The 27,500-nt window shown below is 46.8% G+C and overlaps 1 protein-coding gene across 1 annotated transcript in view; it reads right to left on the bottom strand.

Moving 5' to 3' along the window:
• Positions 1-21,802, bottom strand: part of LOC116374123 (dedicator of cytokinesis protein 3-like) — a 200,070-nt gene extending 178,268 nt beyond the window's left edge. Inside the window, exon 1 of the mRNA XM_031823922.1 lies at positions 21,119-21,802. Coding sequence (XP_031679782.1) covers positions 21,119-21,155 — 37 coding nt within the window. The 5' untranslated portion in view covers positions 21,156-21,802. The remainder of the gene's footprint in view (positions 1-21,118) is intronic.
• Between the last annotated feature and the right edge of the window lie 5,698 nt (positions 21,803-27,500).

Here is a 27,500-nt window from a genome sequence, read left to right as displayed (position 1 = left end):
ACTAGCCAACCTGGTTAAATAAAGGTGTTCTCAACCGGCCTACCTGGTTAAATAAAGGTGTTGTCAACTAGCCTACCTGGTTAAATAAAGGTGTTCTCAACTAGCCTACCTGGTTAAATAAAGGTGTTGTCAACTAGCCTACCTGGTTAAATAAAGGTGTTCTCAACTGACCTACCTGGTTAAATAAAGGTGTTCTCAACTGACCTACCTGGTTAAATAAAGGTGTTGTCAACTAGCCTACCTGGTTAAATAAAGGTGAAATAAATAAAAATACAATTTAAAAAACATAATCTGATTACATAGATAGATATTCCATTAAAAATCTGCCGTTTCCAGCTACAATAGTCATTTACAACATTTTATTTATTTTTATTTTACTTCACCTTTATTTAACCAGGTAGGCAAGATGAGAACAAGTTCTCATTTACAATTGCGACCTGGCATTAACATTAACAATGTCTACACTGTATTTCTGATCAATTTGATATAATTTTAATGGGAAAAAAATGAGCTTTTCTTTTAAAAACAAGGACATTTCTAAGTGACCCCAAAATTTTGAACAGTATTTGTGTATGCCCAAAAATGTATATAGGAACTATAGATTTCCCCATTAAATCTGTTAAAAGTGTGTGTTTGAGCACGTGTCCATTAGGCCTATGGATTTTTTTTTTTTTTATCAGCTTGAATTAAATAGGTAGGGAGGACCTAGCAGTATTAGATAGAGTGGTCTACAGGGAGGACCTAGACAGTATTAGATAGAGTGGTCAACAGGGAGGACCTAGACAGTATTAGATAGAGTGGTCAACAGGGAGGACCTAGCAGTATTAGATAGAGTGGTCTACAGGGAGGACCTAGACAGTATTAGATAGAGTGGTCAACAGGGAGGACCTAGACAGTATTAGATAGAGTGGTCTACAGGGAGGACCTAGCAGTATTAGATAGAGTGGTCTACAGGTAGGGAGGACCTAGACAGTATTAGATAGAGTGGTCAACAGGGAGGACCTAGACAGTATTAGATAGAGTGGTCAACAGGGAGGACCTAGCAGTATTAGATAGAGTGGTCAACAGGGAGGACCTAGCAGTATTAGATAGAGTGGTCTACAGGGAGGACTAGCAGTATTAGATAGAGTGGTCAACAGGGAGGACCTAGCAGTATTAGATAGAGTGGTCTACAGGGAGGACCTAGCAGTATTAGATAGAGTGGTCTACAGGGAGGACCTAGCAGTATTAGATAGAGTGGTCTACAGGGAGGACCTAGCAGTATTAGATAGAGTGGTCTACAGGGAGGACCTAGCAGTATTAGATAGAGTGGTCTACAGGTAGGGAGGACCTAGCAGTATTAGATAGAGTGGTCAACAGGGAGGACCTAGCAGTATTAGATAGAGTGGTCTACAGGAGGACCTAGCAGTATTAGATAGAGTGGTCTACAGGGAGGACCTAGCAGTATTAGATAGAGTGGTCTACAGGGAGGACCTAGCAGTATTAGATAGAGTGGTCTACAGGGAGGACCTAGCAGTATTAGATAGAGTGGTCTACAGGGAGGACCTAGCAGTATTAGATAGAGTGGTCTACAGGGAGGACCTAGCAGTATTAGATAGAGTGGTCTACAGGAGGACCTAGCAGTATTAGATAGAGTGGTCTACAGGGAGGACCTAGCAGTATTAGATAGAGTGGTCTACAGGGAGGACCTAGCAGTATTAGATAGAGTGGTCTACAGGGAGGACCTAGCAGTATTAGATAGAGTGGTCTACAGGGAGGACCTAGCAGTATTAGATAGAGTGGTCAACAGGGAGGACCTAGACAGTATTAGATAGAGTGGTCAACAGGGAGGACCTAGACAGTATTAGATAGAGTGGTCAACAGGGAGGACCTAGACAGTATTAGATAGAGTGGTCAACAGGGAGGACCTAGCAGTATTAGATAGAGTGGTCAACAGGGAGGACCTAGCAGTATTAGATAGAGTGGTCTACAGGGAGGACCTAGCAGTATTAGATAGAGTGGTCAACAGGGAGGACCTAGACAGTATTAGATAGAGTGGTCTACAGGGAGGACCTAGACAGTATTAGATAGAGTGGTCAACAGGGAGGACCTAGCAGTATTAGATAGAGTGGTCTACAGGGAGGACCTAGACAGTATTAGATAGAGTGGTCAACAGGGAGGACCTAGCAGTATTAGATAGAGTGGTCAACAGGGAGGACCTAGCAGTATTAGATAGAGTGGTCTACAGGGAGGACCTAGCAGTATTAGATAGAGTGGTCAACAGGGAGGACCTAGCAGTATTAGATAGAGTGGTCAACAGGGAGGACCTAGCAGTATTAGATAGAGTGGTCTACAGGGAGGACCTAGCAGTATTAGATAGAGTGGTCAACAGGGAGGACCTAGCAGTATTAGATAGAGTGGTCTACAGGGAGGACCTAGACAGTATTAGATAGAGTGGTCAACAGGGAGGACCTAGACAGTATTAGATAGAGTGGTCTACAGGGAGGACCTAGACAGTATTAGATAGAGTGGTCAACAGGGAGGACCTAGACAGTATTAGATAGAGTGGTCAACAGGGAGGACCTAGACAGTATTAGATAGAGTGGTCAACAGGGAGGACCTAGCAGTATTAGATAGAGTGGTCTACAGGTAGGGAGGACCTAGACAGTATTAGATAGAGTGGTCAACAGGGAGGACCTAGACAGTATTAGATAGAGTGGTCAACAGGGAGGACCTAGACAGTATTAGATAGAGTGGTCAACAGGGAGGACCTAGCAGTATTAGATAGAGTGGTCAACAGGGAGGACCTAGCAGTATTAGATAGAGTGGTCTACAGGGAGGACCTAGACAGTATTAGATAGAGTGGTCAACAGGGAGGACCTAGACAGTATTAGATAGAGTGGTCAACAGGGAGGACCTAGCAGTATTAGATAGAGTGGTCTACAGGGAGGACCTAGCAGTATTAGATAGAGTGGTCTACAGGGAGGACCTAGCAGTATTAGATAGAGTGGTCAACAGGGAGGACCTAGCAGTATTAGATAGAGTGGTCTACAGGGAGGACCTAGACAGTATTAGATAGAGTGGTCAACAGGGAGGACCTAGACAGTATTAGATAGAGTGGTCAACAGGGAGGACCTAGACAGTATTAGATAGAGTGGTCAACAGGGAGGACCTAGCAGTATTAGATAGAGTGGTCTACAGGGAGGACCTAGCAGTATTAGATAGAGTGGTCAACAGGGAGGACCTAGCAGTATTAGATAGAGTGGTCTACAGGGAGGACCTAGCAGTATTAGATAGAGTGGTCTACAGGGAGGACCTAGCAGTATTAGATAGAGTGGTCTACAGGGAGGACCTAGCAGTATTAGATAGAGTGGTCAACAGGGAGGACCTAGCAGTATTAGATAGAGTGGTCAACAGGGAGGACCTAGACAGTATTAGATAGAGTGGTCTACAGGGAGGACCTAGACAGTATTAGATAGAGTGGTCTACAGGGAGGACCTAGACAGTATTAGATAGAGTGGTCTACAGGGAGGACCTAGACAGTATTAGATAGAGTGGTCTACAGGGAGGACCTAGACAGTATTAGATAGTGGTCTACAGGGAGGACCTAGACCATATTAGATAGAGTGGTCTACAGGTAGGGATGACTAGACAGTATTAGATAGAGTGGTCTACAGGGAGGACCTAGACAGTATTAGATAGAGTGGTCTACAGGTAGGGAGGACCTAGACAGTATTAGATAGAGTGGTCAACAGGGAGGACCTAGACAGTATTAGATAGAGTGGTCTACAGGTAGGGAGGACCTAGACAGTATTAGATAGAGTGGTCAACAGGGAGGACCTAGACAGTATTAGATAGAGTGGTCTACAGGTAGGGAGGACCTAGACAGTATTAGATAGAGTGGTCAACAGGGAGGACCTAGACAGTATTAGATAGAGTGGTCAACAGGGAGGACCTAGACAGTATTAGATAGAGTGGTCTACAGGTAGGGAGGACCTAGACAGTATTAGATAGAGTGGTCTACAGGGAGGACCTAGACAGTATTAGATAGAATTCCTCAGCACTGTGTTGCACCCATATCATAGTCAATGATTAACCGCCACTGACTTTTTAAATGGCCGCCACTGACTTTTTAAATGGCCGCCACTGACTTTTTAAAGTCACTGACTTTTTAAATGGCCACCACTGACTTTTTAAATGGCCGCCACTGACTTTTTAAATGGCCGCCACTGACTTTTTAAATGGCCGCCACTGACTTATTAAATGGCCGCCACTGACTTTTTAAATGGCCGCCACTGACTTTTTAAATGGCCGCCACTGACTTATTAAATGGCCGCCACTGACTTATTAAATGGCTGCCACTCACTTTTTAAATGGCCGCCACTGACTTATTAAATGGCCGCCACTCACTTTTTAAATGGCCGCCACTGACTTATTAAATGGCCGCCACTCACTTTTTAAATGGCCGCCACTGACTTATTAAATGGCCGCCACTGACTTTTTAAATGGCCGCCACTGACTTATTAAATGGCCGCCACTCACTTTTTAAATGGCCGCCACTGACTTCAAGAAAAGGGGAGCAGATATTTGGTAGCAAAACAGAGCCTTTTCTTTGGCGAACTAAAAGCACATTTTTTTTATTTTTTATTTCACCTTTATTTAACCAAGTAGGCTAGTTGAGAACAAGTTCTCATTTGCAACTGCGACCTGGCCAAGATAAAGCATAGCAGTGTGAGCAGACAACAAAGAGTTACACAATGGAGTAAACAATTAACAAGTCAATAACACAGTAGAAAACAAAGGGGGGGTCTATATACAATGTGTGCAAAAGGCATGAGGAGGTAGGCAAATAATTACAATTTTGCAGATTAACACTGGAGTGATGAATGATCAGATGGTCATGTACAGGTAGAGATATTGGTGTGCAAAAGAGCAGAAAAGTAAATAAATAAAAACAGTATGGGGATGAGGTAGGTGAAAAAGGGTGGGCTATTTACCAATAGACTATGTACAGCTGCAGCGATCGGTTAGCTGCTCAGATAGCTGATGTTTGAAATTGGTGAGGGAGATAAAAAGTCTCCAACTTCAGCGATTTTTGCAATTCGTTCCAGTCACAGGCAGCAGAGTACTGGAACGAAAGGCGGCCAAATGAGGTGTTGGCTTTAGGGATGATCAGTGAGATACACCTGCTGGAGCGCGTGCTACGGATGGGTGTTGCCACCGTGACCAGTGAGCTGAGATAAGGCGGAGCTTTACCTAGCATGGACTTGTAGATGACCTGGAGCCAGTGGGTCTGGCGACGAATATGTAGCGAGGGCCAGCCGACTAGAGCATACAAGTCGCAGTGGTGGGTGGTATAAGGTGCTTTAGTGACAAAATGGATGGCACTGTGATAGACTGCATCCAGTTTGCTGAGTAGAGTGTTGGAAGCCATTTTGTAGATGACATCGCCGAAGTCGAGGATCGGTAGGATAGTCAGTTTTACTAGGGTAAGCTTGGCGGCGTGAGTGAAGGAGGCTTTGTTGCGGAATAGAAAGCCGACTCTTGATTTGATTTTCGATTGGAGATGTTTGATATGAGTCTGGAAGGAGAGTTTGCAGTCTAGCCAGACACCTAGGTACTTACAGATGTCCACATATTCTAGGTCGGAACCATCCAGGGTGGTGATGCTAGTCGGGCATGCGGGTGCAGGCAGCGACCGGTTGAAAAGCATGCATTTGGTTTTACTAGCGTTTAAGAGCAGTTGGAGGCCACGGAAGGAGTGTTGTATGGCATTGAAGCTTGTTTGGAGGTTAGATAGCACAGTGTCCAAAGACGGGCCGAAAGTATATAGAATGGTGTCGTCTGCGTAGAGGTGGATCAGGGAATCGCCCGCAGCAAGAGCAACATCATTGATATACACAGAGAAAAGAGTCGGCCCGAGAATTGAACCCTGTGGCACCCCCATAGAGACTGCCAGAGGACCGGACAGCATGCCCTCTGATTTGACACACTGAACTCTGTCTGCAAAGTAATTGGTGAACCAGGCAAGGCAGTCATCCGAAAAACCGAGGCTACTGAGTCTGCCGATAAGAATATGGTGATTGACAGAGTCGAAAGCCTTGGCAAGGTCGATGAAGACGGCTGCACAGTACTGTCTTTTATCGATAGCGGTTATGAGATCGTTTAGTACCTTGAGTGTGGCTGAGGTGCACCCATGACCGGCTCGGAAACCGGATTGCACAGCGGAGAAGGTACGGTGGGATTCGAGATGGTCAGTGACCTGTTTGTTGACTTGGCTTTCGAAGACCTTAGATAGGCAGGGCAGGATGGATATAGGTCTGTAACAGTTTGGGTCCAGGGTGTCTCCCCCTTTGAAGAGGGGGATGACTGCGGCAGCTTTCCAATCCTTGGGGATCTCAGACGAGATGAAAGAGAGGTTGAACAGGCTGGTAATAGGGGTTGCGACAATGGTGGCAGATAGTTTCAGAAATAGAGGGTCCAGATTGTCAAGCCCAGCTGATTTGTACGGGTCCAGGTTTTGCAGCTCTTTCAGAACATCTGCTATCTGGATTTGGGTAAAGGAGAACCTGGAGAGGCTTGGGCGAGGAGCTGCGGGGGGGGCGGAGCTGTTGGCCGAGGTTGAAGTAGCCAGGCGGAAGGCATGGCCAGCCGTTGAGAAATGCTTATTGAAGTTTTCGATAATCATGGATTTATCAGTGGTGACCGTGTTACCTAGCCTCAGTGCAGTGGGCAGCTGGGAGGAGGTGCTCTTGTTCTCCATGGACTTCACAGTGTCCCAGAACTTTTTGGAGTTGGAGCTACAGGATGCAAACTTCTGCCTGAAGAAGCTGGCCTTAGCTTTCCTGACTGACTGCGTGTATTGGTTCCGGACTTCCCTGAACAGTTGCATATCACGGGGACTATTCGATGCTATTGCAGTCCGCCACAGGATGTTTTTGTGCTGGTCGAGGGCAGTCAGGTCTGGGGTGAACCAAGGCACAAATGAACACGAAATACGAATACGGGTTGAACATAACCCAGCGCAACCAGCCTATCGTGCGCATATATGCAAACAGATAAACAATACCACACAAAGACATGGGGAAAAACAGAGGGTTAAATACACAACACATAATGAGGGAAATGAGAACCAGGTGTGTTGAAAAACGAGACCAAACAAATGGAAAATTAAAAATGGATCGGTGATGGCTAGAAGACCGGTGACGTCGACCGCCCAAACTAGGAGAGGCATCGACTTCGGCAGAAGTCGTAACACTCTCTACTTGTATGGGTACATAACAAATGTTGTAATTTCTGACATTCACCTTCACACACAGTAGCTTGTTTCACAGAATGGTTTCAGGTACTTTGAAAAGCTGATTATCCAGGATAATAGAATGTTAAAAGGGAGGAACAAACCACAGCTGTCCCCAGATACTGATGTAACATACGTGTATTGCAGCTATGATGGTAGAACCAAAGGGACTACACTGTAGCGGTATTATGCTCGGCAGCAGAGGTGACTTGTGCTTTTAGACAGCTGTGACACATTTCTAATGAGGGAATACAGTATGGCCCTGAGCAAGGGCCATACTGAGCTTTCACAACACATTACACGACACATGGGTGTGTAAAGAAAATTAAACTGTACAACCACAGCCAACCCCTTTATGGTCCGGATGCACTCTCACACACACACACACACACACACACACACACACACACACACACACACACACGCATGCACACACTCACTCACACATGCACTCACACACTCACTCACACGCACACACGCACGCACACACACACACACACTCACTCACACATGCACTCTCACACTCACTCACACATGCACTCACACACAGACACACACACACACAAACACACAGACACACACAGACACACGCACGCACACTCACACGCACGCACACACTCACGCATGCACACACAGTGCCCTGGGATAGACAGCTCATACAGCCAGCCTTGGTCATGTTTGGTTGAGCAAATAACAATTGGAAACACTAATTAGCCATTCTACTGGAACTGAATGATGCCAAGCCTTACTACAGTCAGACAGCTCATACAGCCAGCCTTACTACGGTCAGACAGCTCATACAGCTAGCCTTACTACAGTCAGACAGCTCATACAGCCAGCCTTACTACAGTCAGACAGCTCATACAGCCAGCCTTACCATGGTCAGACAGCTCATACAGCCAGCCTTACCATGGTCAGACAGCTCATACAGCCAGCCTTACCATGGTCAGACAGCTCATACAGCCAGCCTTACTACGGTCAGACAGCTCATACAGCCAGCCTTACTACAGTCAGACAGCTCATACAGCCAGCCTTACTACGGTCAGACAGCTCATACAGCTAGCCTTACTACGGTCAGACAGCTCATACAGCCAGCCTTACTACAGTCAGACAGCTCATACAGCCAGCCTTACTACAGTCAGACAGCTCATACAGCCAGCCTTACTACGGTCAGACAGCTCATACAGCCAGCCTTACTACGGTCAGACAGCTCATACAGCCAGCCTTACCATGGTCAGACAGCTCATACAGCTAGCCTTACTACGGTCAGACAGCTCATACAGCCAGCCTTACTACAGTCAGACAGCTCATACAGCTAGCCTTACTACAGTCAGACAGCTCATACAGCTAGCCTTACTACAGTCAGACAGCGCATACAGCCAGCCTTACTACAGTCAGACAGCTCATACAGCCAGCCTTACTACAGTCAGACAGCTCATACAGCCAGCCTTACTACAGTCAGACAGCTCATACAGCTAGCCTTACTACAGTCAGACAGCGCATACAGCCATCCTTACTACAGTCAGACAGCTCATACAGCCAGCCTTACTACGGTCAGACAGCTCATACAGCCAGCCTTACTACAGTCAGACAGCTCATACAGCCATCCTTACTACAGTCAGACAGCTCATACAGCCATCCTTACTACGGTCAGACAGCTCATACAGTGCTTTTGGGGGAGAGGTGCAACTGTGTGTGTGTGTGTGTGTGTGTGTGTGTGTGTGTGTGTGTGTGTGTGTGTGTGTGTGTGTGTGTGTGTGTGTGTGTGTGTGTGTGTTGTGTGTGTGTTTGTGCTCTCTGCAGGCTCTCGATAACAGACGTGAGACTACAGCTGACGTCACCATAATGAATACATTATAACATTGATTATTAACTGCTACATATCACTGGAATCCTACTATCAACAAGAGATGTTCTGTCAACCAAAGGCTCCCCACTGGCCCTCCCTGACTCTCCTCCTCTCCTCTCCTCCCTGACTCCTCTCCTCTCCTCCCTGACTCCCCTCTCCTCCTCTCCTCTCCTCCCTGACTCCTCTCCTCTCCTCCCTGACTCCCCTCTCCTCCGCTCCTCTCCTCCCTGACTCCTCTCCTCCCTGACTCCTCTCCTCCCTGACTCCCCTCTCCTCCTCTCCTCCTTCCCTGACTCCCCTCTCCTCCTCTCCTCCCTGACTCCCTTCCTCTTCTCCCTGACTCCCCTCCCCTCCACTCCTCCCTGACTCTCCTCCCCTCCTCCCTGACAATCCTCCCCTCCTCTCCTCCCTGACTCCCCTCCACTCCTCCCCTCCTCTCCTCTCATCTCTGACTCCTCTCATCTCATCTCCTCCCCGACTACCCTCCCCTCCTCTCCTCCCTGACTCCCCTCCTCTCCTCCCTGACTCCCCTCCCCCCTGACTCCCCTCCCCTCCTCTCATCTCTGACTCCTCTCACCCCCCTCTCATCTCCTCCCCTCCCCTCCCTGACTCCCCTCTCTCCTCCCGTCCCTGATTCCCCTCCTATCCTCTCCTCCCCTCCTCCCCTCTAATCCTCTCCTCCTCTCCTCCCCTCAAATCCTCTCCTCCCCTCCTCCCGTCCCCTCTGGCTCCTCCCCTCCCCTCCACTCTCTTCCTCCCCTCCCCTCCTCCCTTCCCTGACTCCCCTCCCCTCCTCCCTGACTCCCCTCCTCTCCTCCCTGACTCCCCTCCCCTCCTCCCTTCCCTTCCCTGACTCCCCTCCCCTCCTCCCTGACTCCCCTCCCCTCCCCTCCTCCCTGACTCCCCTCCCCTCCTCCCTGACTCCCCTCCCCTCCTCCCTGACTCCCCTCCCCTCCTCCCTGACTCCCCTCACCTCCTCTCCTCCCCTCCTTCCTGACTCCCCTCCACTCCTCTCCTCCCTGACTCCCCTCTCCTCCCCGACCCCTCCTCTACTCCCTGACTCCCCTCCCCTCCTCTCCTCCCTGAACCCTCCTCTCCTCCCTGAACCCTCCTCCCCGACCCCTCCTCTCCTCCCTGACTCCCCTCCCCTCCCCTCCTCCCCCTCCTCCCCTCCCCCCCTCATCTCCTCCCTCTCCCCCCTGACTCCCCTCTATCCTCTCCTCCCTGACTCCCCTCCCATCCTCTCCTCCCCTCTAATCCTCTCCTCCCCTCCTCCCCGGCTCCTCCCCTCCCCTCCACTCTCTTCCTCTCCTCCCCTCCTCCCCTCCCCTCCTCCCCTCCCTGACTCCCCTCTCCTCCTCTCCTCCCCTCCCCTCCTCTCCTCCCTGTCTCCTCTCTCCTCCCCGACCCCTCCTCTCCTCCCTGACTCTCCTCCCTGACTCCCCTCCCCGACTCCCCTCTCCTCTCCTCCCTGACTCCCCTCCCCTCCTCTCCTACCCTCCCCTTCTCTCCTCTTCATGTCTTCATCCTGTTCATGCCTCTCCACACATTTAGGCACACACACACACATTCAAGAACACGCACACCCCGTTGCATGCACGCAAACAGACACAGACACACACATACACATTCAAGCACACACACGCTCCCACACACACTCATACACATGTGCACATGCAGACACACAAACACACACACGCAAACACACTCCATGAAACAATGCTGAATATCTACAGGCTCCTTTTAGTACATTATGAGAGTCTCTGTACTAACCATCCCCAATACAGACTAAATTAAGGGACATCAGATGTTATCTGTGTGTTAACTCCTCGCTGTCTGAAGTGATTAGAGGGGGAAATTAACTCCCTGGAGGCAATGAGGCTGAATATCTGCCACTCACAACGTCAATTTCTACACAGAATAGAACAGAACAGAATAGACTGAAATACAACAGAATAGAACAGAACAGAACAGAACAGAATAGACTGAAATACAACAGAATAGAACAGAACAGAACAGAATAGAACAGAACAGAATAGAACAGAACAGAACAGAATAGACTGAAATACAACAGAATAGAACAGAACAGAACAGAACAGAACAGAATAGAACAGAACAGAACAGAATAGAACAGAATAGAACAGAACAGAATATAACAGAACAGAATAGAATAGAACAGAACAGAATAGAACAGAACAGAATAGAATAGAACAGAACAGAATAGAACAGAATAGAACAGAACAGAACAGAATAGAACAGAACAGAATAGAATAGAACAGAACAGAATAGAACAGAATATAATAGAATAGAACAGAACAGAACAGAATATAATAGAATAGAATAGAACAGAACAGAATAGAACAGAATAGAACAGAACAGAACAGAACAGAATAGAACAGAACAGAATAGAATAGAATAGAACAGAACAGAACAGAATATAATAGAACAGAATAGAACAGAATATAATAGAACAGAATAGAACAGAATAGAATAGAACAGAATAGAATAGAACAGAATAGAACAGAACAGAACAGAACAGAATAGAACAGAATAGAACAGAATAGAACAGAATAGAACAGAATAGAATAGAACAGAATAGAACAGAATAGAACAGAATATAATAGAATAGAATAGAATAGAACAGAATAGAATAGAACAGAATAGAATAGAACAGAATAGAATAGAACAGAATAGAACAGAATAGAACAGAATATAATAGAATAGAATAGAACAGAATAGAATAGAACAGAATAGAATAGAATAGAATGGAATACTTTACTTTTCCCAGTCAACAGTGCTGGTTTATATTCACATGTATTCTGCACAATAGTAGATAAACATAGCATTTTAACTGTCCTCTACTGAGCATATGGTTATAACCAATATATGGCCTTCCTCTCTGTCTCAGGCAAGTCTTTTGCTGGGTGGTGGGAACAGTGTTTGCTGGTCTGTCTGGCTAAAGGGCCAGAAGGCTGGAACTGCATTCAGAGAGCCATTCCCTTACAAAGAGACATTCATTCTGTGTTTTCAATGCTCAGCCAGAATCTCTGGCAGACCCTTTGGAGAGCGTCCATGAGTTATACCACATCGCTCGCTGAGTCTCTCTCTCTCTCTCTCTCTCTCTCTCTCTCTCTCTCTCTCTCTCTCTCTCCCTCTCTCCCTCTCTCCCTCTCTCCCTCCCTCCCTCCCTCCCTCCGTCCCTCCCTATGAAAGATGTGGTTTTGTTGGGTTTGTTTCTGCTTTATAAATTGTGATGGTCTGTGTATTAATAATACAATGTGGTAAGAAGCTTCCAATTCCAAGCCATTCCAGCTGATACGCTGCTGCCATGACTTGGACTTGCTAAGCAGGCTGTTGTCAGCAAAGCAGTATTTCTTTCCCCAGCTCAATGGCTTCGCATTCCCATGGCCTGTCAGTTTGGGACAGAGAAGACGCTCCTATCTGTCTACATGGAGGTCTAGCTTACACTCTTAATCCATATTGTAACCATTAATAAATCAATACTATCATTAGTGACCTATGACCCTGGATTGTACAGCTACAGCTACAGCTCCAATCCAGCTACTGTATGTCAGCAGCTCAGGATCAATACTGTCAGCTGTTTGGTCACAGTTGGCATACTGGCCCCTCTAGAAAGATGTGTTGTACACTAGAATATATTTGAATATATTTATATTTATATATACACATTTGGGAAGTCCTATCGCACTAGACACACCGCGACATTTCAACATGGAGTATTGGGTAATATTTGGTAGATACGTCGTCGATCAATGAGATTCCAAACTATTTTCAACCACTGAAAAAATACAGCCAAAAGTTAGTTGAATTTCCAATGTGTCCCTATGCTTTCAACCATCTAAAAGCACAAACCAAATTCCAAAGGAAAATCAATTATTGGTTGGTTGTCACTTACATGTATTATCAGTGTGATTTCAACCATTTTAAAAGCACAGCAAAGTTCAAAATGGGAATACTTAACAATCCCTTTCTCCCTCCCCTCCCAGAGGACCTGAGCCCTGGGACCTCAGGACTACCTGGCCTGATGACTCCTTGCTGTCCCCAGTCCACCTGGTTATGCTGCTGCTCCAGTTTCAACTGTTCTGCTTGCGGCTATGGGACCCACCTGGTTACCGGACGTGCTACCTGTCCCAGACCTGCTGTTTCTCTCTCTCTCTCTCTCTCTCTCTCTCTCTCTACCTCTCTCGACCTCTCTCGACCTCTCTCGACCTCTCTCGACCTCTCTCGACCTCTCTCGACCTCTCTCGACCTCTCTCGACCTCTGAATGCTCGGCTATGAAAAGCCAACTGATGTTTATTTTTGAGGTACTGACCTGTTTCACCCTCTACAACCACTGTCATTATTCTTTGACCCTGCTGGTCATCTATTACCATTTGAACATCTTGAAGAACAATCTGGCCTTAATTAATGGCCATGTTCTGTTATAATCTCCACCCGGCACAGCCAGAAGAGGCCACCCCTCATAGCCTGGTTCCTTGCTTGGTTCTGGCCTTTTCTAGGGAGTTTTTCCTAGCCACTGTGCTTCTACACCTGCATTGCTTGCTGTTTGGGGTTTTAGGCTGGGTTTCTGTACAGCACTTTGAGATATCAGCTGATGTAAGAAGGGCTATATAAATACATTTGATTTGATTTGATTTTGATTAAAGTACATGGTGCAAGTGAGCAAAGGCATTTTTATATTCTGTGCAGATTATTACAACAATTGCGACGATATCCACAAACCTGCAACCCTGAACATACACGCTTTCCATGATTACATAAGAAGATATTTATTGTTAGGGTAACCTCGGTAACCTAAAAGGTTAAATAAATACTGTTACATTAGTGTATTTATTGTTTCAGTAACCTCGGTAACCTTAAATAAATACTGTTACATTAGTGTATTTATTGTTCCAGTAACCTCGGTAACCTAAAAGGTTAAATAAATACTGTTACATTAGTGTATTTATTGTTCCATTAACCTCTGTAACCTAAAAGGTTAAATAAATACTGTTACATTAGTGTATTTATTGTTCCAGTAACCTCGGTAACCTTAAATAAATACTGTTACATTAGTGTATTTATTGTTCCAGTAACCTCGGTAACCTAAAAGGTTAAATAAATACTGTTACATTAGTGTATTTACAGTCTTACAAAAGTAATATTGAATTGTGTTTGGTTGTCGACTCAACCAAATATCAACAATTGAAGGAGATGTATCTTCTGATTGGCTCCATCTGAGCCACTGGCTTAATCCCATTCTGTATGTTTCATTTTTGGTTGAGCTGAAGACATGAATCTATCTTGTCGACAAGTTGTTATGACTATTTACCATAATAAGTATCAACTTCTGCAGGAGATGTTCCTCCTGCTTGGACACCTCCATCTGTGAGACCGGCTTTCATTTGTCTACAAATTCATCATTTATATGTTGGATTTACGTCTCCATTTAAGACAGACATCTATGTTAAAGAATAGGACTAAATCAAATCGCACTGCTTGGACACCTCCATCTGTGGCACTGAGACCGGCTTTCATTTGTCTACAAATTCATCATTTATATGTTGGATTTACGTCTCCATTTAAGACAGACATCTATGTTAAAGAATAGGACTAAATCAAATCGCACATCAAATACAGTTTCTTTCAATTGTATTTTTGGTTGAGATGGAGACGTGAATCCAACATATATATTATTTAACTATTTTACACCTTTATTTATCCTTTATTTAACTAGGCAAGTCAGTTAAGAAAACATTCTTATTTCCAATGACAGCCTACCAGGGAACAGTGGGTTAACAGCCTACCAGGGAACAGAGGGTTAACAGCCTACCAGGGAACAGTGGGTTAACTGCCTACCAGGGAACAGTGGGTTAACAGCCTACCAGGGAACAGTGGGTTAACTGCCTACCAGGGAACAGAGGGTTAACAGCCTACCAGGGAACAGAGGGTTAACAGCCTACCAGGGAACAGTGGGTTAACAGCCTACCAGGGAACAGAGGGTTAACAGCCTACCAGGGAACAGTGGGTTAACAGCCTACCAGGGAACAGAGTTTGACAGTGTTTTACTTTGTCAGCGCAGAGATTTGATCCAGCAACCGTTTGTTAACACTCTAACCACTAGGCTACATGTCCCCCCTACACTCTAACCACTAGGCTACCTGCCCCCCCTACACTCTAACCACTAGGCTACCTGTCCCCCCTACACTCTAACCACTAGGCTACCTGCCCCCCCTACACTCTAACCACTAGGCTACCTGCCCCCCCTACACTCTAACCACTAGGCTACCTGCCCCCCCTACACTCTAACCACTAGGCTACCTGCCCCCCCCTACACTCTAACCACTAGGCTACCTGCCCCCCCTACACTCTAACCACTAGGCTACCTGCCCCCTACACTCTAACCACTAGGCTACCTGTCCCCCTACACTCTAACCACTAGGCTACCTGCCCCCCCTACACTCTAACCACTAGGCTACCTGCCCCCCCTACACTCTAACCACTAGGCTACCTGCCCCCCCTACACTCTAACCACTAGGCTACCTGCCCCCTACACTCTAACCACTAGGCTACCTGTCCCCCTACACTCTAACCACTAGGCTACCTGCCCCCCCTACACTCTAACCACTAGGCTACCTGCCCCCCCTACACTCTAACCACTAGGCTACCTGCCCCCCCTACACTCTAACCACTAGGCTACCCGACCCCCTTACACTCTAACCACTAGGCTACCTGCCCCCCTTACACTCTAACCACTAGGCTACCTGCCCCCCTACACTCTAACCACTAGGCTACCTGCCCCCCCTACACTCTAACCACTAGGCTACCTGACCCCCCTACACTCTAACCACTAGGCTACCTGCCCCCCCTACACTCTAACCACTAGGCTACCTGTCCCCCCTACACTCTAACCACTAGGCTACCTGCCCCCCCTACACTCTAACCACTAGGCTACCTGCCCCCCCTACACTCTAACCACTAGGCTACCTGCCCCCCCTACACTCTAACCACTAGGCTACCTGCTCCCCCTACACTCTAACCACTAGGCTACCTGCTCCCCCTACACTCTAACCATTAGGCTACCTGCCCCCCCTACACTCTAACCACTAGGCTACCTGCTCCCCCTACACTCTAACCACTAGGCTACCTGCCACCCCTACACTCTAACCATTAGGCTACCTGCCCCCCCCCCTACACTCTAACCACTAGGCTACCTGCCCCCTCCAATTCTAACCACTAGGCTACCTGCCCCCCCTACACTCTAACCACTAGGCTACCTGCCCCCCCTACATTCTAACCACTAGGCTACCTGCCCCCCCTACACTCTAACCACTAGGCTACCTGCCCCCCCTACACTCTAACCACTAGGCTACCTACCCCCCCTACACTCTAACCACTAGGCTACCTGTCCCCCCTACACTCTAACCACTAGGCTACCTGCCCCCCCTACACTCTAACCACTAGGCTACCTGCCCCCCCTACACTCTAACCACTAGGCTACCTGCCCCCCCTACACTCTAACCACTAGGCTACCTGACCCCCCTACACTCTAACCACTAGGCTACCTGCCCCCCTTACACTCTAACCACTAGGCTACCTGCCCCCCTACACTCTAACCACTAGGCTACCTGCCCCCCTTACACTCTAACCACTAGGCTACCTGACCCCCCTACACTCTAACCACTAGGCTACCTGCCCACCCTACACTCTAACCACTAGGCTACCTGTCCCCCCTACACTCTAACCACTAGGCTACCTGCCCCCCCTACACTCTAACCACTAGGCTACCTGCTCCCCCTACACTCTAACCATTAGGATACCTGCCCCCCTACACTCTAACCACTAGGCTACCTGCCCCCCCTACACTCTAACCACTAGGCTACCTGCTCCCCCTACACTCTAACCACTAGGCTACCTGCTCCCCCTACACTCTAACCATTAGGCTACCTGCCCCCCCGTACACTCTAACCACTAGGCTACCTGCCCCCTCCTATTCTAACCACTAGGCTACCTGCCCCCCCTACACTCTAACCACTAGGCTACCTGCCCCCCCTACACTCTAACCACTAGGCTACCTGCCCCCCCTACACTCTAACCACTAGGCTACCTACCCCCCCCCCTACACTGTAACCACTAGGCTACCTGCTCCCCCTACACTCTAACCACTAGGCTACCTGCCCCCCCCTACACTCTAACCACTAGGCTACCTGCCCCCTCCTATTCTAACCACTAGGCTACCTACCACCCTACACTCTAACCACTAGGCTACCTGCCCCCTACACTCTAACCACTAGGCTACCTGCCCCCCCCTACACTCTAACCACTAGGCTACCTACCCCCCCTACACTCTAACCACTAGGCTACCAGCCCCCCCTACACTCTAACCACTAGGCTACCTGCCCCCCCTACACTCTAACCACTAGGCTACCTGTCCCCCCTACACTCTAACCACTAGGCTACCTGCCCCCCCTACACTCTAACCACTAGGCTACCTGCCCCCCCTACACTCTAACCACTAGGCTACCTGCCCCCCCTACACTCTAACCACTAGGCTACCTGCCCCCCCCCTACACTCTAACCACTAGGCTACCTGCCCCCCCTACACTCTAACCACTAGGCTACCTACCCCCCCTACACTGTAACCACTAGGCTACCTGCTCCCCCTACACTCTAACCACTAGGCTACCTGCCCCCCCCTACACTCTAACCACTAGGCTACCTGCCCCCTCCTATTCTAACCACTAGGCTACCTACCACCCTACACTCTAACCACTAGGCTACCTGCCCCCTACACTCTAACCACTAGGCTACCTGCCCCCCCTACACTCTAACCACTAGGCTACCTACCCCCCCTACACTCTAACCACTAGGCTACCAGCCCCCCCTACACTCTAACCACTAGGCTACCTGCCCCCCCTACACTCTAACCACTAGGCTACCTGTCCCCCCTACACTCTAACCACTAGGCTACCTGACCCCCCTACACTCTAACCACTAGGCTACCTGCCCCCCCTACACTCTAACCACTAGGCTACCTGCCCCCCCTACACTCTAACCACTAGGCTACCTGCCCCCCCCTACACTCTAACCACTAGGCTACCTGCCCCCCCTACACTCTAACCACTAGGCTACCTGCCCCCCCTACACTCTAACCACTAGGCTACCTGCTCCCCCTACACTCTAACCACTAGGCTACCTGCTCCCCCTACACTCTAACCACTAGGCTACCTACCACCCCTACACTCTAACCACTAGGCTACCTGCCACCTCTACACTCTAACCACTAGGCTACCTGCCCCCCCTACACTCTAACCACTAGGCTACCTGCTCCCCCTACACTCTAACCACTAGGCTACCTACCACCCCTACACTCTAACCACTAGGCTACCTGCCACCTCTACACTCTAACCACTAGGCTACCTACCACCCCTACACTCTAACCACTAGGCTACCTGCCACCTCTACACTCTAACCACTAGGCTACCTGCCCCCCCTACACTCTAACCACTAGGCTACCTGCTCCCCCTACACTCTAACCACTAGGCTACCTACCCCCCCTACACTCTAACCACTAGGCTACCTGCCACCTCTACACTCTAACCACTAGGCTACCTACCACCCAAATGTATAGATTGCATTTGAAATCAACCAAAGTTGAAAAAGCCTATATTATATGTATTGTCTATTTTTAGTTGAATCCTGCGCTGAATTTAAACAATAGCTGTTGATGATTTCCCAAATGCTATAGGCGTAAATAGCATCATTGTTGATGACCAAATGTATGTGGACACCTGCTAGTCAAACATCTCATTCCAAACTCATGAGCGACAATATAGAGTTGGTCCCCCCTTTGCTGCTATAACAGCCTCCACTCTTCTGGGAAGGCTTTCCGCTAGATGTTGGAAAATTGTTGCAGGGACTTGCTTCCATTCAGCCACAAGAGTATTAGTGAGATTGGGCACTGATTTTGGGCGATTAGGCCTGGCTCGCAGTCGGCATTCCAATTTATTCCAAAGCTGTTCGATGGGATCGAGGTCTCTTTACAGGCCAGTCAAGTTCTCGCTTTGTGCACAGGGGCATTGTCATGCTGAAACAGGAAAGGGCCTTCCCCAAACTGTTGCTACAAAGTTGGAAGCACAGAATTGTCTAGAATGTCATTCAAATCAAATGTATTTATAAAGCCCTTCTTACATCAGCTGATATCTCAAAGTGCTGTACAAAAACCCAGCCTAAAACCCCAAACAGCAAGCAATGCAGATGAAGTAGCACGTATGTAGCATTGTATGCTGTAGTGATAAGATTTCCCTTCACTGGAACTAAGGGGCCCGAACATGCAAAACAGCCCCAGACCATTATTCCTCCTCCACCAAACTTTACAGTTGGCACTATGCATTGGGGCAGGTAGCGTTCTCCTGGTATTCGCCAAACCCAGATTAATCCGTTGGACTGCCAGATGGTGAAGCGTGATTCATCCCTCCAGAGAACGCGTTTCCACTATTCCTGAGTCAAATGGCGGTGAGCTTTACACCACTCCAGCCGACACTTGGCATTGCTCGTGATGATTTTAGGCTTGTGTGCGGCTGCTCGGCCATGGAAACCCATTTCATGAAGCCTCAGACAAACAGTTATTGTGCCGATGTTGCTTCCAGAGGCATTTTGGAACTCGGTAGTGAGTGTTTCAACCGAGGACATATGATTTTAACGCGCTACGCACTTCAGCACTCGCGGTCCCGTTCTGTAAGCTTGTGTGTCACCTACCGTTTCGTAGCTGAGCCGATGTTGCTCCTCGACGATTACACATTCACAATAACAGCACTCACAGATTACCGGGGCAGCTTTAGCAGGGCAGACATTTGACAAACTGACTTATTTGAAAGGTGGCATCCTATGACGATGCTACGTTGTAAGTCTGAGCTCTTTAGTATGGCCATTCTACTGCCAATGTTTGTCTATGGAGATTGCATGGCTGTGTGCTCGATTTTATACACCTGTCAGCAACAGATGTGGCTGAAATAGAATCCACTCATTTAAAGGGGTATCCACATACTTGTGTATACACAGTCTATCATTTATAAAGCATGGCTACATTTCATTTGCTCTGTACCCTTTCAAATGACTTTGATAGCGACAGAAACATCTATTGAGTGGAGATTTTTCAACAATCATTCTCACGATAGCACATTGTGGTAATAGACAGTAATAAATATCAGAGCTTGGCTGGACTTGGTAAAACCAAGGATGGGACAGAGAAGGGATAGCTGTAGATAGATCAACTCTCCAGTAGGAGTTGCTGTAGATAGATCAACTCTCCAGTTGAAGATCTGACATCAAAGGTACAAATTAAACATATTTTATACAAGGTTTGTTTATGTTAAACATTGGTTACCAAGGTGGCATAATCCTGTGGATGAAATCTTACCCTCAAAACAACAGTTTAAGTTTATGACTTTTTTCATATGCAATGTATTTTTCCACATAGATTCCACGTCACAATACGTCGACAAAAGTTATTTGATTCGATAACGTTGATTTAACCAGTTTGTGCCCAGTTTGATCTCCCCTATCCATTGAGCTGGGCATCACACCTGTTGTGGTGGGCTGTGTTTTCTTGTCGCCCTCTATTGGAGATGAACCAGTAGTTTTGATTACGTGACATACAGATCATTAAAACAATGACATCACGAAGTCCAACATGCCCAACTTGTGCGTTGTTAATTAAAAACGGAATAGCCTTGTGCAATGTCGAAAGGCTTCTATAGATGCGAGATAACGTGATGGTTTTGGATTGGAAAAAGGTGCAGAAATGTCAACGCGTTTGGAGCTCCCATCACCAATAGCTTACATAGGTTGTATATATATTCCAGTATTGAACCGCCAGTCATTTCTTGAGGATAAGGGGAATGACAGTCTCATTGAATATATATATGTATATATATAGGCCTGAATTAAGCCTATTTTTAACAATAAAACAAACTGAATTGAATCAACTCACCAACTCCGATTTTCTCCTCTTCCGTCGGGGTCCACATGATCCTGGTGAAATTCCCGGTAAACCAAGCCCGGTTCTGCCGTTATCATGGAAAAAGGGACCACGAAAAGTTGTTTAAACCGCTCAGATCCACGGAAATATATCACTGCAAATAAAAGAAAACCAAAGTGGAATGTGCGTTCATATTTCGACTCTCAAACGAAGCATTTTCTCTTCCGGTCCTTAGTGCATCTTCTTGCTGTCTGTCATACAACAACGTTCACTCAGTCTATCGCAATCAGTGCTCGGTTATTATCCTATTCGTAGCCTGAGCCCTGGCTGAGGCTGCCTCGTCACTTCTGGTTGATCCCTTCTACCAACTCTATCAATGCAGCCGCAGCATCTCGCACCGTCCACTGCCAGAAGCCAGAATGGAGAAAGCTGTTATTTATTTATTTCGACCAGCGCACAGCACAGCAGTCTCGTCTTCTGTCTGAATACCGCTGTCTGTCAGTCACAAACTCGTTTTTGAGTCGGATGAATTCATAAAACAAGCTTTAAAATGATCATATGTAGCTATGGAACGACCATTTCAAGACCCCCGAGAGTGAATGTCGCAACAGCACGGAGAGAGCGAGAGAGAGAGATGTCCAGTTGTTTACGATGAAACTGGAGAGTGTGTGAACGGGATACTCAAATAGCATGCAGTCACCGCTGCGCCATCTTTAGGCTCTCCAAGTGCTAGCACATGACGCAAATGGCCAAATAGTCTGTCTATCCTTCGATGGGACACAGATGGGACAGAGAGACAGTTGTTTGGTTTGGGATGTGTTATATCAGGTTATTTTTGGCAGTTTTTCTTTCTCTCCCTCTCTCTCTCTCTCTCTCTCTCTGGTGGTGTATCTCTGTGTGTGTCTCTCTCTCTGTGTGTGTGTGTGTGTGTGTGTGTGTGTGTGTGTAAAAGAGATTGAGGTGTCAGCTAATGCTCCCCAAGGTGACTTCTTTACAAATTAGTCCCTATCTCTTCTTAGACTCACCCCCCTTCTCTTCACACACACACACACACACACACACACGCACACACACACACACACAGTTAGAAAGCAACAGTGCGTGGGAAAAGTGAAAGCGCTAAATCAATCAAAGTGGACTAAATGGTTACTGAGAAGGTATTTCTTAGTACATGATGAACAAGGGCCTTGAGAAGACAAGCTCTATTGGCCAAGCTCTGTCTAAAATAATAACCTATTGGCCAAGCTCTGTCTAAAATAATAACCTATTGGCCAAGCTCTGTCTAAAATAGCAACCTATTGGCCAAGCTCTGTCTAAAATGGTAACCTATTGGCCAAGCTCTGTCTAAAATAATAACCTATTGGCCAAGCTCTGTCTAAAATAGCAACCTATTGGCCAAGCTCTGTCTAAAATAATAACCTATTGGCCAAGCTCTGTCTAAAATAGCAACCTATTGGCCAAGCTCTGTCTAAAATAGCAACCTATTGGCCAAGCTCTGTCTAAAATAATAACCTACTGGCCAAGCTCTGTCTAAAATGGCATGTGTGTGTGTGTGTGAAGAGAAGAGATATAGATATAGAGACTAATTTGTAAAGACGTCACCTTGGGCAGCATTAGCTGACACCTCAATCTCTCTTACACACACACACACACACACACACACACACACACACACACACAGCGACATTCACAATAAAACAAAGACAAGTATCATCATCAGTCAGTGTAGGGATTTGATTTGTGTTTATAAGGAGTTGATCATCAGTCAGTGTAGGGATTTGATTTGTGTTTATAAGGAGTTGATCATCAGTCAGTGTAGGGATTTGATTTGTGTTTATAAGGAGTTGATCATCAGTCAGTGTAGGGATTTGATTTGTGTTTATAAGGAGTTGATCATCAGTCAGTGTAGGGATTTGATTTGTGTTTATAAGGAGTTGATCATCAGTCAGTGTAGGGATTTGATTTGTGTTTATAAGGAGTTGATCATCAGTCAGTGTAGGGATTTGATTTGTGTTTATAAGGAGTTGATCATCAGTCAGTGTAGGGATTTGATTTGTGTTTATAAGGAGTTGATCATCAGTCAGTGTAGGGATTTGATTTGTGTTTATAAGGAGTTGATCATCAGTCAGTGTAGGGATTTGATTTGTGTTTATAAGGAGTTGATCATTTTTTATTTTTTTAAATATATTTTTTCACCAGGTAGGCTAGTTGAGAACACCTTTATTTAACCAGGTAGGCTAGTTGAGAACAAGCTCTCATTTGCAACTTCGACCTGGCCAAGATAAAGCATAGCAGTGTGAACAGACAACACAGAGTTACACATGGAGTAAACAATTAACAAGTCAATAATACAGTAGAAAAAAGGAGAGTCTATATACATTGTGTGCAAAAGGCATGAGGAAGTAGGCGAATAATTACAATTTTGCAGATTAACACTGGGGTGATAAATGATCAGATGGTCATGTACAGGTAGAGATATTGGTGTGCAAAAGAGCATAAAATAAAATAAATAAAAACAGTATGGGGATGAGGTAGGTAAAAATGGGTGGGCTATTTACCGATAGACTATGTACAGCTGCAGCGATCGGTTAGCTGCTCAGATAGCAGATGTTTGAAGTTGGTGAGGGAGATAAAAAGTCTCCAACTTCAGCGATTTTTGCAATTCGTTCCAGTCACAGGCAGCAGAGAACTGGAACGAAAGGCGGCCAAATGAGGTGTTGGCTTTAGCGATGATCAGTGAGATACACCTGCTGGAGCGCGTGTTACGGGTGGGTGTTGCCATCGTGACCAGTGAACTGAGATAAGGCAGAGCTTTACCTAGCATGGACTTGTAGATGACCTGGAGCCAGTGGGTCTGGTGACGAATATGTAGCGAGGGCCAGCCGACTAGAGCATACAAGTCGCAGTGGTGGGTGGTATAAGGTGCTTTAGTGACAAAACGGATGGCACTGTGATAAACTGCATCCAGTTTGCTGAGTAGAGTGTTGGAAGCAATTTTGTAGATGACATCGCCGAAGTCGAGGATCGGTAGGATAGTCAGTTTTACTAGGGTAAATTTGGCGGCGTGAGTGAAGGAGGCTTTGTTGCGGAATAGAAAGCCGACTCTTGATTTGATTTTCGATTGGAGATGTTTGATATGAGTCTGGAAGGAGAGTTTACAGTCTAGCCAGACACCTAGGTACTTATAGATGTCCACATATTCAAGGTCGGAACCATCCAGGGTGGTGATGCTGGTCAGGCGTGCGGGTGCAGGCAGCGAACGGTTGAAAAGCATGCATTTGGTTTTACTAGCGTTTAAGAGCAGTTGGAGGCCACGGAAGGAGTGTTGTATGGCATTGAAGCTCGTTTGGAGGTTAGATAGCACAGTGTCCAAGGATGGGCCGGAAGTATATAGAATGGTGTCGTCTGCGTAGAGGTGGATCAGGGAATCGCCCGCAGCAAGAGCAACATCATTGATATATACAGAGAAAAGAGTCGGCCCGAGAATTGAACCCTGTGGCACCCCCATAGAGACTGCCAGAGGACCGGACAGCATGCCCTCCGATTTGACCCACTGAACTCTGTCTGCAAAGTAATTGGTGAACCAGGCAAGGCAGTCATCCGAAAAACCGAGGCTACTGAGTCTGCCGATAAGAATATGGTGATTGACAGAGTCGAAAGCCTTGGCAAGGTCGATGAAGACGGCTGCACAGTACTGTCTTTTATCGATGGCGGTTATGATATCGTTTAGTACCTTGAGCGTGGCTGAGGTGCACCCGTGACCGGCTCGGAAACCAGATTGCACAGCGGAGAAGGTACGGTGGGATTCGAGATGGTCAGTGACCTGTTTGTTGACTTGGCTTTCGAAGACCTTAGATAGGCAGGGCAGGATGGATATAGGTCTGTAACAGTTTGGGTCCAGGGTGTCTCCCCCTTTGAAGAGGGGGATGACTGCGGCAGCTTTCCAATCCTTGGGGATCTCAGACGATATGAAAGAGAGGTTGAACAGGCTGGTAATAGGGGTTGCGACAATGGCGGCGGATAGTTTCAGAAATAGAGGGTCCAGATTGTCAAGCCCAGCTGATTTGTACGGGTCCAGGTTTTGCAGCTCTTTCAGAACATCTGCTATCTGGATTTGGGTAAAGGAGAACCTGGAGAGGCTTGGGCGAGTACCTGCGGGGGGGGGGCGGAGCTGTTGGCCGAGGTTGGAGTAGCCAGGCGGAAGGCATGGCCAGCCGTTGAGAAATGCTTGTTGAAGTTTTCGATAATCATGGGTTTATCGGTGGTGACCGTGTTACCTAGCCTCAGTGCAGTGGGCAGCTGGGAGGAGGTGCTCTTGTTCTCCATGGACTTCACAGTGTCTCAGAACTTTTTGGAGTTGGAGCTACAGGATGCAAACTTCTGCCTGAAGAAGCTGGCCTTATTGGTATTGGTTCCTGACTTCCCTGAACAGTTGCATATCGCGGGGACTATTCGATGCTATTGCAGTCCGCCACAGGATGTTTTTGTGCTGGTCGAGGGCAGTCAGGTCTGGAGTGAACCAAGGGCTATATCTGTTCTTAGTTCTGCATTTTTTGAACAGAGCATGCTTATGGGACTGGCGAGTATTATCCAGGTTTAAAAAAAACTGGCTGGCTGTGCAGAAGGTAAAGCCGCTAGCAGTGGCTAACAATGACTAAATAGCTTGTAGCTATAGTATAGCTATCATCAGTCAGTGTAGGGATTTGATTTGTGTTTATAAGGAGTTGATCATCAGTCAGTGTAGGGATTTGATTTGTGTTTATAAGGAGTTGATCATCAGTCAGTGTAGGGATTTGATTTGTGTTTATAAGGAGTTGATCATCAGTCAGTGTAGGGATTTGATTTGTGTTTATAAGAAGTTGACGGCATCCTAGATCGACTCTTCAGGGGATATTCATAGTGATTGGGTTGCTCGTCTGGACTGCCAGGGAAAGGAGTGCACAAGTACATGAGGTAACCATGGTGATCCAAAGGAGTACACCAGTACATGAGGAAACCACGGTGATCCAAAGGAGTACACAGGTACATGAGGTAACCATGGTGATCCAAAGGAGTACACAAGGTAACCATGGTGATCCAAAGGAGTACACCAGTACATGAAGTAACCATGGTGATCCAAAGGAGTACACAAGTACATGAGGTAACCATGGTGATCCAAAGGAGTACACAAGTACATGAGGTAACCATGGTGATCCAAAGGAGTACACAAGTACATGAGGTAACCATGGTGATCCAAAGGAGTACACAGGTACATGAGGTAACCATGGTGATCCAAAGGAGTACACGAGGTAACCATAGTGATCTAAAGGAGTACTCAAGTACAGGAGGTAACCATGGTGATCCAAAGGAGTACACAGTACATGAGGTAACCATGGTGATCCAAAGGAGTACACAAGTACATGAGGTAACCATGGTGATCCAAAGGAGTACACAGGTACATGAGGTAACCATGGTGATCCAAAGGAGTACACGAGGTAACCATAGTGATCTAAAGGAGTACTCAAGTACAGGAGGTAACCATGGTGATCCAAAGGAGTACACAGTACATGAAGTAACCATGGTGATCCAAAGGAGTACACCAGTACATGAGGTAACCATGGTGATCCAAAGGAGTACATGAGGTAACCATGGTGTTCCAAAGGAGTACACAAGTACATGAGGTAACCATAGTGTTCCAAAGGAGTACATGAGGTAACCATGGTGATCCAAAGGAGTAGACAAGTACATGAGGTAACCGTGGTGATCCAAAGGAGTACATGAGGTAACCATGGTGTTCCAAAGGAGTACACAAGTACATGAGGTAACATGGTGATCCAAAGGAGTACATGAGGTAACCGTGGTGATCCAAAGGAGTAGACAAGTACATAAGGTAACCATGGTGTTCCAAAGGAGTACATGAGGTAACCATGGTGTTCCAAAGGGTACCTGATGCACCACAAAGGGTTGTTACTGATCAGGCTGTTTTGTGTTATAGTGTAGACTTCTGTTTTTTTTACTTCATTTAAGACACTTCACGACAATCTCAGACAACATGACATTTGTAAGTTGTTATAAGCATGTATGTCTTATAATAAGGTATTTCCTATTGTCAGATAGTGGGATGACTGTCAGTTGAGGGACAAGCATTGCTTACGAGTGACGTCGTCTGTCAGAAGACATTTACTATATAAAGACCTTTATAACAGACGACATGTTCCCAAATCGACTTACAATCACGGGTACAAAATGTTAAGACATGTTATGGTCCCGTGAAACAAACCCACTATCCTGGCATTCCAAGCAGTATGCTCTACCAACTGAGCTAGAGAGGACCACTGAGCTACAGAGGACCACTGAGCTACAGAGGACCACTGAGTTACAGAGGACCATGATAATAAGGCTGAGTTACAGAGGG

The sequence above is a fragment of the Oncorhynchus kisutch genome, linkage group LG5 (genome assembly GCF_002021735.2).
Source record: "Oncorhynchus kisutch isolate 150728-3 linkage group LG5, Okis_V2, whole genome shotgun sequence".
NCBI lineage: Eukaryota > Metazoa > Chordata > Actinopteri > Salmoniformes > Salmonidae > Oncorhynchus > Oncorhynchus kisutch.
Note: the sequence above shows the minus strand (reverse complement) of the source record. Positions and strands in the feature narration are given on the sequence as shown.